Here is a 12,637-nt window from a genome sequence, read left to right on the forward strand (position 1 = left end):
CCCAAAGCAAAGTCCCTGGGTGTAAGGTTTCTCTAGGTCTTAGGCTTCATACTGCTCTGTCACCCCAGGGACCTCGGATATCCAAGCAAACCCAGAACAGAGTACAGTTCCTGTTATCATGGAGCAGGAGGCGGAGTGCCGGGGAACTCGAGGCAGACAGTGATAGCTTCTGGCTTGGACTGTGGTAGCTCACAGAAGAGACTGTTCTTCTGGCTTGGACTGTGGTAGCTCACAGAAGAGGCTGTTCTTTTGTTGTGGGGATGTTGCAAGGAGTATGAATCAAAGAGTTGAGATTTAGAGCCGGAGTTGTTCCCAAGATCCTTCCTGAGCTTGTAGTGTAAGGAGTTGAGTCTTGACCATAGGAAAGTCATGGAAGAAATAGCTCTGTGTGTGTGTGTGTGTGTGTGTGTGTGTGTGTGTAGGGGGGGTTTGATGGAATTAGGGAAGAAACAGCAGGTCTTAAGAGATGACTTCCTATGTCCAACTATTGTACTTTTCTGATTGCCTTTAGTGAAGTATGAGAGGTAATATAGAGAATCCCATGGGGCACAGAAACTACAAGGCAAATGTCTTTGTGTTAGTTATCTGCCCCAGAGCATCCAGTCTTGATAGTGGAACTAATGTAATTAAAGAAAAATTTGCTTCTTTCCAGGATGCTTTTGATGATGTGGTGAAGTATTTTGGTGAAAACCCCAAGACAACACCACCCTCTGTGTTCTTCCCTGTCTTTGTTCGGTTTGTGAAAGCCTACAAGGTAAGTAGGAGAGCACCCATAGCCTTCTTGTCCACTTTCCCAACAGAAATGTTTCCCTCCTCCAGAAATGTCTATGGCCTTGCTTCTCTGCAGAGGCCTCCTTGGCCTTGGGCAGCAGATTTGGGTGATCACTTTCTAACCCCGTTGAGGGCTTTTAGGCCCTCAGACCACAATGGCTCATTTTTTCATGGAGCCATGCCTGGGCCTCAGCAAAAAAGACAAGGCAATTGGCTACCTGCTTGGGGCAGGGGAGATGCTCCATTACCACTGTTGCTCATTATTGACTGTTGAATATTACAAGCCAGGTGAAGGGCATAGAAAATCCACACCTATGTGGAGTTGTTTGATGGGCCAAGTGAACCAGGGCATGTCAGTGGCACATGCTATAACTAAAACAGGGAGATCCTATGTGCTATTTATAGACCTGATTGAGCCATGGTGAGACTTCTTAGACTAGCATTCAATATTATGGAATGTAGGATGGTGCTGGACAGGACTACAGCTTTTGAATTTTAATCTGGACATGATCCATGATGCTGAAAAAGCATGTGACAAAAAGAAAAATGATCTCCCAAGATTTCTCCTTTGGGGAAAGAACCTCAAGGAAGACTTTAGAAACTTTAGCATTAGGAAACCTCGTGGTCTTTCAGTACCTATGGGGTTTGGTTTCAGCAGCTTGGTGATATCTACTTCTGATGCTATTCAATTCCCTCACATAAAGTGATGCAGTACTTATTTGCATATAACTTGTGCATATCTTCCTGTATATTTCAAGTCTCTAAATTAGTTGTAACACATATACCAACTGTGTTAATTTCTTTACTGTTGCTGTGATAAAACACCATGACCTTTTATAAAGCAACTGATAAAAGAGTTTAATTGGTCTTACTGTCCCAGAATTTATGATGGCAGAGAGAAGGCATGGTGGCAGGAGGCTGTGGCACTAGCTGAGAGCTCATGTCTGGATACAAAAATCAAGAGGCAGAAAGCACACTGAGTATGGTCTTTAAAAACCTCAAAGTCCAGTGACACACCTCCTCCAACAAGGCCACATATCCTGATCCTTCCTGTGGTGGTTTGCTTGTATATTTATATGCCTGGTCACGATGAAGTTGCCAGGAAAGAGTTAGGAGGTGGGCCCTTGATGAAAGAGGTGTGTCACTGGAGGGCAGCCAGCTTTGAGGATGGTGCTGGGCATTTGCCCACCAACCCCACAGTTTCCCAGAGTTTTCTTGAGTGTGAACAGCAGGAAATATTAGATAGAAGAAAATAAAGGATAACCTCGAGAGGGCCTGGAACCTATTCCAATGAGCCCTGACTGTCTCTACCCTAGGGTATTTATAGAAATGCCAAGGGGTGGAGCAAAAGACCTCCTCCCCCAGGACAGTCAAGTGCAGACCATCTCAGACATCTGCACTCAGGCCGTGGTCCTAATCATCCTCTCTGTGCAGACCTGCTGGGTAAAGCCACGAGGAACCTGAAAACGGGCTCCCACAGGATGGAAAAGCCCACACTAGGCCCAGTCTCTCTCTGCTTGTGCATCAGGATATAAAGGCCTCAGACACCACTGTGACACTTGTCTGTGTGCCACCATGCTTCTCATCATAAGGAAATTGGACTAAGCCTCTGAAACTGTAAATAAGTCCCCAATTAAATGCTTTCTTTTATGAGTCACCTTGGTCATAGTGTCTCTTCACAGCAACAAAACAATGACTAAGACACTTCCTACACAGTTCCACCAACTAGGAACTAAGTACTGAGACATACCTATGGGGCACATTGTCATCCAATCAACTTTGTCAGTATTATGCAAATAATGTTAATTTAATTTAGGAAAACGGTAATATAATTGAGAAAAATGTTGTCCTTGTTTAGTAAAGATAATATTTTTAATTTATATTTGGTTAAACTCATGAATGTGGAATCCACAGATACTGAGAACAATCCCTATTCCCTGGAGTTCTCTGTTTTTAACATTGGTCATATTGGTAGAGTTAAAGTATTTTAAGGATTTGAGCAGTTTATAGACACCTTTGTGAAAAAACCCTATGGGAGATATGAGTATTTTTTAAAATGAGTAGAGGCTAATTAATGGCTTTAGAGATCCACCCCTGGGCCTATTACTCTAAGATTAAAGTATTTAGTTACCTCCTTTCATCATGGCCAATATAGTAGTCCTATCATGAGTTGAGAGCTTAAGGAAAATCTCCTTAGTATAAGGATGCACAAGCATGGGATGGGAGGAAGGCCACTGGCCTCCAGCTGCTAACTGGTACTCTGTAGTCCCCTGGGGGCCTAGCCATGCTGATGAGCTGCAGAGATGTCCTGGGAGGCTCCTGTGGGGTGCTGTAATCACATTTCTTCACATGAAAAGTCCTAAGCTTAAGATCAGAAGAGAAATCATCTGTCAAAATTATCAAACAACCTGGGAAGTGCTGGGATTGCTCTCAAAGGCTTCAGTTGGAACATGTATGGAACAAAGGCAAAAAGAAGCTGCTCTGTTCTCAGTGATCTTTAGATGTTGTGGTCAAGCTTGTTTACAAGTATGCTCCTCTGCCTTGGCCTTTATCTTTGCAGTCATTGTAGCTGCTGTAGTGAGGATGGATAATGATGTTATGGAATACTTTCTTTGTCCTACATACATTGAACAACATTCTTGCCTGGTGCTGACCATGGTACACTGTGGGAGATTAAGTGATACTGGGAAGTTAATACACTGCCCCCTTTTTTCCTTCCTGTGAGCCCAAAGGAAATGCAACAAAAGCAACGGAGATATACACACATATGTAAAAGTCAAAGAATAAATAAGATTTTGTTTTAAAAGAGAGAAAGAGACATCAAAATGCAAACCTTATTGATAGGACTATCCCCAATCCCTAAACCAAACAGAGAGCCTTCCTATCAGTTTATAGCTCAACACAAGTCTCTTGGGCAGGGATGACTTCAAGAGAGTAGCCAAGAGAGCTGAATCTATTCTCTTTCCTTTCTAAGATACCAGGCCAGTCATTCTGACTCGTGTAGAGTTGTATGAAGATGCCAAGAATCCTATTGTGGTATGGCCCTTATGGGATTGTAAGTCTAGAAAAATGGAGGTTTTCTCCGGCAAAAGACAGGGTAATCTAGATCCTTCTTTCAGAGAAGGTGTTATTAGGTGGCCAGATTCTGGAAGAAATTGAGACTCACTTGAAAATCATTGAATACAGTGGTCAGAGGGGTGGGGCTCAGAAGCTATTTGTGCAGGTCAAGGAACATCAGGAAAGTTCTAGTTGAGGTCTTCAGCTGCCAGTCTGAAGACTTGTCATATGCAGATAGGGAAACACAGAACTGGAGTAGAATGTGGTCATGAAGCATCGTCTCACCTTCCCGTCAGTTCCCAGTGGATTTTTCAAATGGCTTTAAGAAACCGTACCTGTCACCATTTCCATTTATGCCATTTCCAATCTCTATTTTAAAATTGTATGTGCCCAGCAAGCAGAAGAGGAAAATGAACTGAGAAAAAAGCAGGAACAAGCTCTCATGGAAAAACTTTTGGAGCAAGAAGCCTTGATGGAGCAGCAGGACCCAAAGGTAAGAAGTGTCTGCTTCTGAGATGGGCCTGAATGAAGCAAAAGTAGAGAGGGCATGTGCAAGATCCCGACCACCACCTTCTGCAGCATGTGGACATTTTTTTTCTTTCATTACTGGTCAACTACTTCTGGAAAGAAAGGAAGTGTCTGGGAAGCATCTCCAAGTTGATAGAGATCAAGAATTTACTTGTATATTCAGGGAAGCCATACAAGATTATCTGATAATAAGGGTCTTGAACCAGGAAAGGTTCCATGGTGTCTATGGGTACTGACCTTCAACAACAGTGTCTTTGCTAGGAGTGTTGGAAGAAAGCATTTCATGAAGGAGGGCAGGCTTTTGCTGTAAGATTTGAGAAGTCTGTGACTATTATCAGCTATCTCTGTGGCCACAGAACCCAGCCTACATCAAACTGAGGAGAGCGCTTAGTCAACAAAAAACTTGCCTTGCAAGCATCAGAATCTGAGTTTTAGCCCCAACACTGGTATATATATGCTGGCCATGGTGGTGGGTGCTTGTAATCCCAAAGCTGTGGAGATAAAAACAGATAGATAGAGCTGGTTGGCCAGCCAAACTATCCTATTTGGTAAGCTCCAGGTCAGTGAAAGCCTCTTGTCTCAAACCAAGGTAGGTATCATCACCCTTAGACACACACACTGCCTAGTTAGGATTTGTGTGTTCAGAGCTTAAAGTTTCTGTTGTCTTCCCAGAAGTTTCCTGAATTTTTGGCATTTAAGCAGAATGTTGGGATGGTGGTATCTGTAGTGTTGTTGGCTGTGGCTATTCAATATAAAGGTCAGGCACACTCTGAGTTTTCTTAAAGTCTAGATGGGCATTGCTGTCATCAGTTTCTGCTTTTCTTCTCAGTCTCCTTCCCATAAATCAAAGAGGCAGCAGCAAGAGTTAATTGCGGAATTAAGAAGGCGACAAGTTAAAGATAACAGACATGTATATGAGGGAAAAGATGGCGCCATTGAAGACATTATCACAGGTAAAGGGTATTTCGTCTTTGTGGTCTGTAGTGATCACACTGCCTCACAGAAGTGGGGCCACATACAGATATTGCAGCTCCTTTCGTCAACAGTTGGCAAGCTCTTTAATTGGGTTAATGAGATTTAGAATTATGCAGCAAAATGTAAACTCGGGTTTGAAGTACACTTTTATCATTTGCCATCTAGCACTCTCAACAATCTTGGCCCTTCTGTACCTATGGGACCTAAGTCTTCTTCCCTGTTTCCCATGGGCTGTGTCATCCTTTGTCATTTTCTACCTTGTGGCCACTCCTACATGCTTGCCTAATAGGAATACTGCAGGAGAATCCTGTCTGTACTAACAGGCAATGTAGGTTTCTCTGGCATGCTCTTTAAAAAACCTGTTTACTCATTCAAAGTAACAAAGCCAACAGGAAGTTGTATTCTCCTTTGGATGAGTCCATAGGGTTCTAGCTCAGAACTGGGGACTGCTATCAGCTAATTTAGCTTGAGGTTTGTTTTTTGTTTTTTTTCCTAGCTTCATGTTTTCTGCTTGAACCAATCTTCCAGGGTTTCTTACTGCCTCTTACTGAGCAGGATACTTAGGCTGCTGGCCTGTTAAGCAGTGTCAGTAAGTGATTTCTCTTTGGTGTCATTTGCACATGAATGCTGTTTATCAGCTAAGATACTGAAAGCATTTTGCTCATATGGTAAGGTTTAAAGATGTTAAAGTATAGACAGTCATATGACTGTCCAGGTGTTCCTCACCCAGCTCAACAGTAAACTGTGGTCAGTCTTGTTATATGTATATGCTAGTCCCCCTATCCCCCTCCTTAGGAGGCAATCCCATAACAATAACTTCATTTGGAAATATTTAAGTATACACCTTTTAAAGATGAGGATGGATGCTTATAAAACAAAGCCAAAATATAACTGCATTGCTTTTTATCAATACTCAAAACAATCTTAATAGTAAATGTGTAGTTATTATTAATATTTCTCAAATTCTAGTTTTTCAAAAATACAATTTCTTGAATTTTCTCATAGCTTTCTGGCATTGTGAATAGGGATGTCAAGTTTCTAAAACCACAGAATTTTTTTGAGCATCTTAAACAGGGAAATTAAGTAGATATGTAGACTAGATTTTTAAAGTTAACAAAGAATTCCTTGCCTGTTATTAAAGCAGCATAAGTGAGTGACTAGTAAAAATGGCAATCTGGAGGTGTGGGAGAAATGACTCAGCAGTTAAGAACAATGACTGCTCTTCCAGAGGACCGGGGTTCTACTCCCAGCAACCACATGGGCAGCTCAGAGCTGTCTGTGACTCCAGTTCCAGAGGACCCAACACCCATGGCAAAACATCAGTGCACATCAAATAAAACGAAACAACAAATGGCGATCTGTTCTCACAGGGTGCGCATGTGCTTGTAGCAGCGTGCACTGTGCAGTCGCTTGCAGAATGCCCCTTGGGAGGCAGTTCTCTGCCTCCTCTGCAGTGGGGGAAGCTCTGCTCTGTTCAAGACTAGGAATGGATTGCCAATCAAGGTAAACACCTGAGTGCCACAGTAACGTTTGAGACTAGGGAAGCATCCAACTTTGCACAGTAAGAACTCAAGACACAGGCTGGCTACAACGTCACAACACCTGTAATCATAATACTTATGGGGTTGGAGGAAGGAAGATCAGGAGCCCAACGTCATCGTTTACTACAATGAGTTTCACATCCTCCCTCAAAACAAAAAAGAGCCAAAATTTCTTACTTAAAAAAGAATGACATATTTCAGAATAGTTTTTCCTTGAAGCATTTTCACTTCCTACTCCCCACCCTCCAAGTCCCAGGTTTTCTTCTAGACTTTAATGAACTTGAATACATATTGCCTTCTCTCTTAGCTTTCCTCTTATACTAACCATGTACTAATGCAATAGATCCTGGCTTTTCACTCTCTTTTGTTGTCTGGCTGTTATTCTCAATGCAGTGCTGAAGACTGTGCCCTTTACTGCTCGCACCGCCAAACGTGGGTCTCGGTTTTTCTGCGAACCTGTTCTCACTGAGGAATACCATTACTAAACTATTGCTTTGTCACCTGATACTATTAAAAGGTTGCTATAGATTTTTTTTTTAAACCTCTTATTCCACCCCTAAACTCCCATATCTTAGGACCAACCACTATGGAATGCCATCTTCTTCATTTTACATTTTGTGTTGTCTTCATGCTGCATGGTTTTTTATTTCAGTCATTACTGTACACTCATACTGCCACTTTCAGTACATGTATGTAACCACACTCCTGCAATGATATGAATGTGGGTGACAGTTAATAGAACCACTTGCTGGGGACTAATATCATCTCTGAATACAAAATTAAGGCCAGTGTTTACTGAGTATTTATTTACTGTTCCCTAGCAAGTTAACAGATAACACCTTCCTCCACAACCCTTATTCTGAGCTACCATGGTAATAAAATGATACACTGTAGAGAAGTGCTCAGAAAATGAACGGGGCAGGGAATACTGGGATGGCTCCATGGGTGCCTGCCACAAAGCCTGACAACTAAGATTGAGCCCCAGTACACACATGATGAAAGAAAGAACCAATTCTGACAAATTGCTGACTTCCACACCTGAACCATGGTACATACGGCTCCCCCTGCCCCAAGATAATAAAATCATCCATACTATGTATGAAAACAAGGAAGGTTCTCAAGCTGTATTTACATAAGGACCTGTATTAAGCACAACTGCAAATTAGGCCTTTCTCCAATGCCTTATATAGTCCTAAGTGTGCTGGAACTCAGTACGAGCTTAACACTGGGGACCCTTTCAGCATAAAATCTTGGAAACCCTGACATCATCAATTTTCAGCCTCACAGCCCTACCCTCGGCAGGTGGCCTCTGTTCACTGTCATGCCCTATTTCAACTATCTGCAGCAGTTCCGTATTGGAGCAGAGATGCAAGGCAGGATGTGCAAGCAAAGACTGAAGATTGTCCTCTCTCTTCATGGTAACTCTGTTCCATGTCAAACCAGAGTACTTTTTGGTGACAAGGTCACAGCTAGATGGGCGTGTTAGGAGAGTGGCAGCAGAAAGATGGAGAATAGTTTTTCTTAGCACTTGAAAATGGGAGAGGTATAAGATTTGCACAAGTAATTTCCTGAGCTTAGTGTTTATGATTAAAAAAGCAGATATATGCCTATGCGTAGTTGCTTACAAAAGAGACAAAGAACATACTACCAATTGTCAATAGCCACTATCTCCTGTGCTGAGATTGACATGGAACTGGTTGTTTTGTGGCACAACTATTCTGTGAATTGCATTTGCTAGGTGTGTGTGTTTTTTAATCTGAAGATGTCCCTGTCATTGCTTGCTCTGCAGTGTACTTACCCACCAGTGCTCATTAACAGACTCAAAACTCTCATCTGCTTGGCTGTTTGCTGCTCGACTGTCTATCTTTCTGGAGCCAATCTTCAAAGCAGCTTGAAACTGGGTGATCATGGCTGGGTGGGAAGACACTCATCTTTCCCTTGTTTTACCTAACACAACCTGTAGTTAAAGCCCAAGCCTTCTGTTAGCTAACATACCCAGCAATGTTAAGCACTAAGTTGAGTTGCTTTCTGTTTTCATCCCATTTTTTACTTAACCATCATTTTGTGTTTTTTGTTTTCTGTTTAGCCTTAAAGAAGAATAATATCACTAAATTTCCAAATGTTCACTCGAGGGTAAGGATTTCTTCTAGCACACCGGTGGTGGAGGATACACAGAGCTGGCAAGCATCACTTTTTACTTAGCTTCCTCCTTTCTATATGCAGTCCAATGGTTATTTATGGTCAAGGGTAATACTGGTGAGAATCTGACCAGTCTTTGTGCCTCACGTTTAATAATGTGTGGCTTTTTCAGCTGGCTTTCCCATTCTTTTGTGATGGCTTGGCAAAATAGCTAATTGTACTTGCTTCTCTTAATCCTTTTTGGTCTTCAAGCTGGTTAATTCTGGTTTTATCTGGATAGGTACAGTGGGCATTGGCCAGGGAAGATGATCCACAGACTTTGAAAGATTAGGAATTTTACAAATAATTCATCTGAGGATCCCAAAACCACAGGGCCAAAACCACCAGAATAACTGTGTACCTATGTTTTGGTTAAGACTGAAAAGGAATATGGGAAGGGCCACAAGTTAACAAGCCTCTTGGGGACAAACCCAAGAGGGTTTGATTTTGCCTTATAGACATGCTCACCAAGTACTGGTTACTACGCCAACTATCAACTTAAAATATTGGATGCCTATGATAAATGTTTTGTAAACATAGGATGTTGCCTAGTATAAGTCTACAATGCCGTCAATTTTCCCTTTAGTATTTATTATTACACATTACACACCTTTTTGTTGTGTTATGTTTTAACTCTATCCAAAGGATACATGCTAGACTATCAGTCTTATTCATAAAAAAGCATGCCTTCATACTAAGAGTGCTTATCTAAAATTTATGTTACTTCATTTCATCCCACTAAAGCAATGTCTCCTTCAACCAGAATGCACTAGTCTGACTTACTCATTCACAGCTTTTTAAATACCAAGCAGTCTGTCTTGCATTAGCAATAGACTAGATTCTCCCTACAGATTGGAGCACAAACATAATAGGTGGAGGAAAGACCAATAAGAGAGTGAGGTATTGAGTATTATTTCTAATTCATAAAAAACTGTTCTCAGCTACCTAATGAGGTACAAAGGAACCTGTTTCCGCAGTATTCTGGCATATTCTTGTTAAAACTGCAAAGTCAAAACAGTTTGCTTTGTGAGTTTTGCAGTAAGATCATTATAGTCTTTTGATATTTAAGATGCCCCAGGAAGACTGAGCAATAGTTGCTTCCGATTGGAGAAACATTTCAAAATACTTCAACTAGCTAAGATACTGACCATGATAGAAAAATCTCTAAATTTCAGAATCCTACCAGTATTACATCTTATTTTAATTGTAAATTCTAAAGGCAAATGTCTTTGGTTCAGTGCTCAATGGGTTGGAAGGGCCCATTAGTTGACTCTACACAAGCTGCTTTGACTGGCTGCCAACTGGCCTTTGTCTTGCTAAGACAGACTTGAGGTTGCTCTTCTTTCATTGGCATTCTCCTCTTTACAGATCTTAGAAACCAACCATATAGACGAGCCGATGCGGTGAGACGAAGTGTGAGGCGTCGCTTTGATGATCAGAACTTGCGTTCTATTAATGGTGCAGAGATAACAGTGTGACCCCGAGACCAGCCTTCACGAGAGGGTGCACATGAAACTGCCGACGTGAACTTTATGTGCTACCATTTAGCTGCAGCCTTCAGTACAGATCAAATTTCCTTAAGGGCTCAGACTTAGTAAACACATAGAATTTAAAAAGAATGGGTTCTCCTTTTAACCCCTGTTAACAAGTGCCTAAAATTGGAAATAACTTGCTCAGATTAATCAAAGCAATAGAATTTGACTTAAATCTTTTTACATCAGTATGTTACTCAGTTTTTTAACCAAAATGTAAATTTCATATTAAATTCATTATTTGCCATTGTGACTGTCCCTTATGGCCCACCCTGGCTTCCTGGTAATTTGTAAATAACAGGGATATGTTTGCTATGGCCTTCCTTTGCTGAGAAGTCTTCTAAGAAATTGTGTGTTTGAGCCATATTCATCAACTGTATCTTTAAGGACTTGTAACAAGGGAGAAGGAACCTGGCACGGATAATATCCTTCTATTATTAAGTAAGCCCCAGCAAAGTACAAGCAGGATGCAACTGCAGTACCACTCGAAGTCTGTCTTGTCTCATGTTGTTTCTGTGCAAGGGTACCAGGCACAAAGGCATTCACTTGTATGACTGCAGAATGGCATAAAACATTGTATAAGACTTAACTGCAGAAACTGGGTTCTTAAGCAAGAGGCAGCTTTTAATAACACAAATATATTTATTACCACTAAAATTACCATTATGGGTCAATTCTTAAAACAGAAATTGGTGCCTTGTTAGTCAGGGAGAATTTACCACAAGCTCTATCAGTAAGCATTCAAAATTACATGTGTTAGTGTAATGTTGGAACCCGGCCTTATTCTCTTCTGACAATCGAAGGGCCTTTTTCTTTTTCCTTTTCTAAACTGAAGTATACTTATACAGCTGACATTAAGTTATCAAGGCTGAATTGCTATGTGTATTTCTCGCTTATGAGAATTTCCAATTAGATTTTAGAAAATTAACATTAAATTTAAATTATATTGATAGGGTTAAATGGTTAAGTCACTTATTTTTACTTCCTCACTGGCAAGGCATTTTGATCCATTCCAAAGTGGAAGACTGGACTGAAGCTAAATTTGTACTTCTCATAATACATACTCTGCTTCTGGCTTACCTTATTGGTACATCAGTATATTAATTGTAAAAATTATTGTATAGTATTTAACCGCTGAATTTCTTGTGTTTATGTGAACTCCCTTGGTAAAGGTCCCCCTTTTCATGGATGTGTAGTTATATGATCTTTTAAAATGTACAGATATTTTGCTATAAGATTGGTGCAGTTTTTTATGGTTTTTACAATTCTCTTTTAATTCCTACCTAAGCCCCTGATTAATCCTGTAAATATTGTTTAAAAATGTTCATCAGCCTATGCTACACAATCTGAATGTTACTTTAACTTATAGTTTTTTTAAAATATATATATTTAACTACAAGGACAATTTGAGTCAGTTACCACATTTCACAGTAGTATGCCTATTTACAGCTCCCTTTTTAATGGCCACCTGATGGCACATTCATAAATGTAGTTTTAAAAGAACATGCCAGGATTGTTGTCTTTTTGTTGAGTCGTTCATTTTGATGAATATATTAATTTGATCATAAGAATATTGGACACTTTATCAAAGAAATCAGCTATTTTCCAAAGGTGTGCATTTGCTTAAAAAATTGCTCATTTCCCAATGTACAAACGGACAGTAATGTTGGCATATTCTTTTGTCTGTCTATTAATGATCCTGCTTCTTAGCAATACTAGAAATGTTTTATAAAAGCAATTCATGTTACTTTTCTGGTCTTTTCATGCCATTTGAGCAAATAAACTATTTACACTACTATTCTGTCATATGCTGTAATCCTTGAATTGTGTATTCTATGGTTTTTGTTTTATATGGATTTTTATCATTAAAAACAGATAGCTTGTTATTGCAGTTTAAAACCCAAATGGAGTATATTTTAGAAAAATTGCTCCCCCATATGTCTCTCCTGCCCCAGTTTCCCACATGTTGTGGTCAAAAGAACCTGGCTTGCTGGTAAAATGTTTAAAACATCTTAACTAACCATTTTACATATTTGGAGTATTTTCATACCTTAC

At 40.4% G+C, this 12,637-nt stretch overlaps 1 protein-coding gene across 12 annotated transcripts in view; it reads left to right on the plus strand.

The window, feature by feature from the left end:
• Positions 1-12,380, plus strand: part of Fmnl2 (formin like 2) — a 299,538-nt gene extending 287,158 nt beyond the window's left edge. For 5 of the 12 annotated variants that reach the window (XM_052724737.1, XM_052724749.1, XM_052724743.1 and 2 more), the window contains 4 exons: positions 653-754; positions 4,223-4,321; positions 5,186-5,309; positions 10,419-12,380. In XM_052724737.1, coding sequence (XP_052580697.1) covers positions 653-754; positions 4,223-4,321; positions 5,186-5,309; positions 10,419-10,528 — 435 coding nt within the window. In that variant the 3' untranslated portion in view covers positions 10,529-12,380. Of the gene's footprint in view, positions 1-652; positions 755-4,222; positions 4,322-5,185; positions 5,310-7,265; positions 7,390-8,958; positions 9,053-10,418 lie in introns of those variants that run through there. The other 7 variants (XM_052724742.1, XM_052724748.1, XM_052724740.1 and 4 more) reach the window with 4 other exon arrangements.
• Positions 12,381-12,637: the final 257 nt, after the last annotated feature.

The sequence above is a fragment of the Peromyscus californicus genome, unplaced genomic scaffold (genome assembly GCF_007827085.1).
Source record: "Peromyscus californicus insignis strain IS unplaced genomic scaffold, ASM782708v3 Scaffold_7__1_contigs__length_154581171, whole genome shotgun sequence".
Classification (NCBI taxonomy): Eukaryota; Metazoa; Chordata; class Mammalia; order Rodentia; family Cricetidae; genus Peromyscus; species Peromyscus californicus.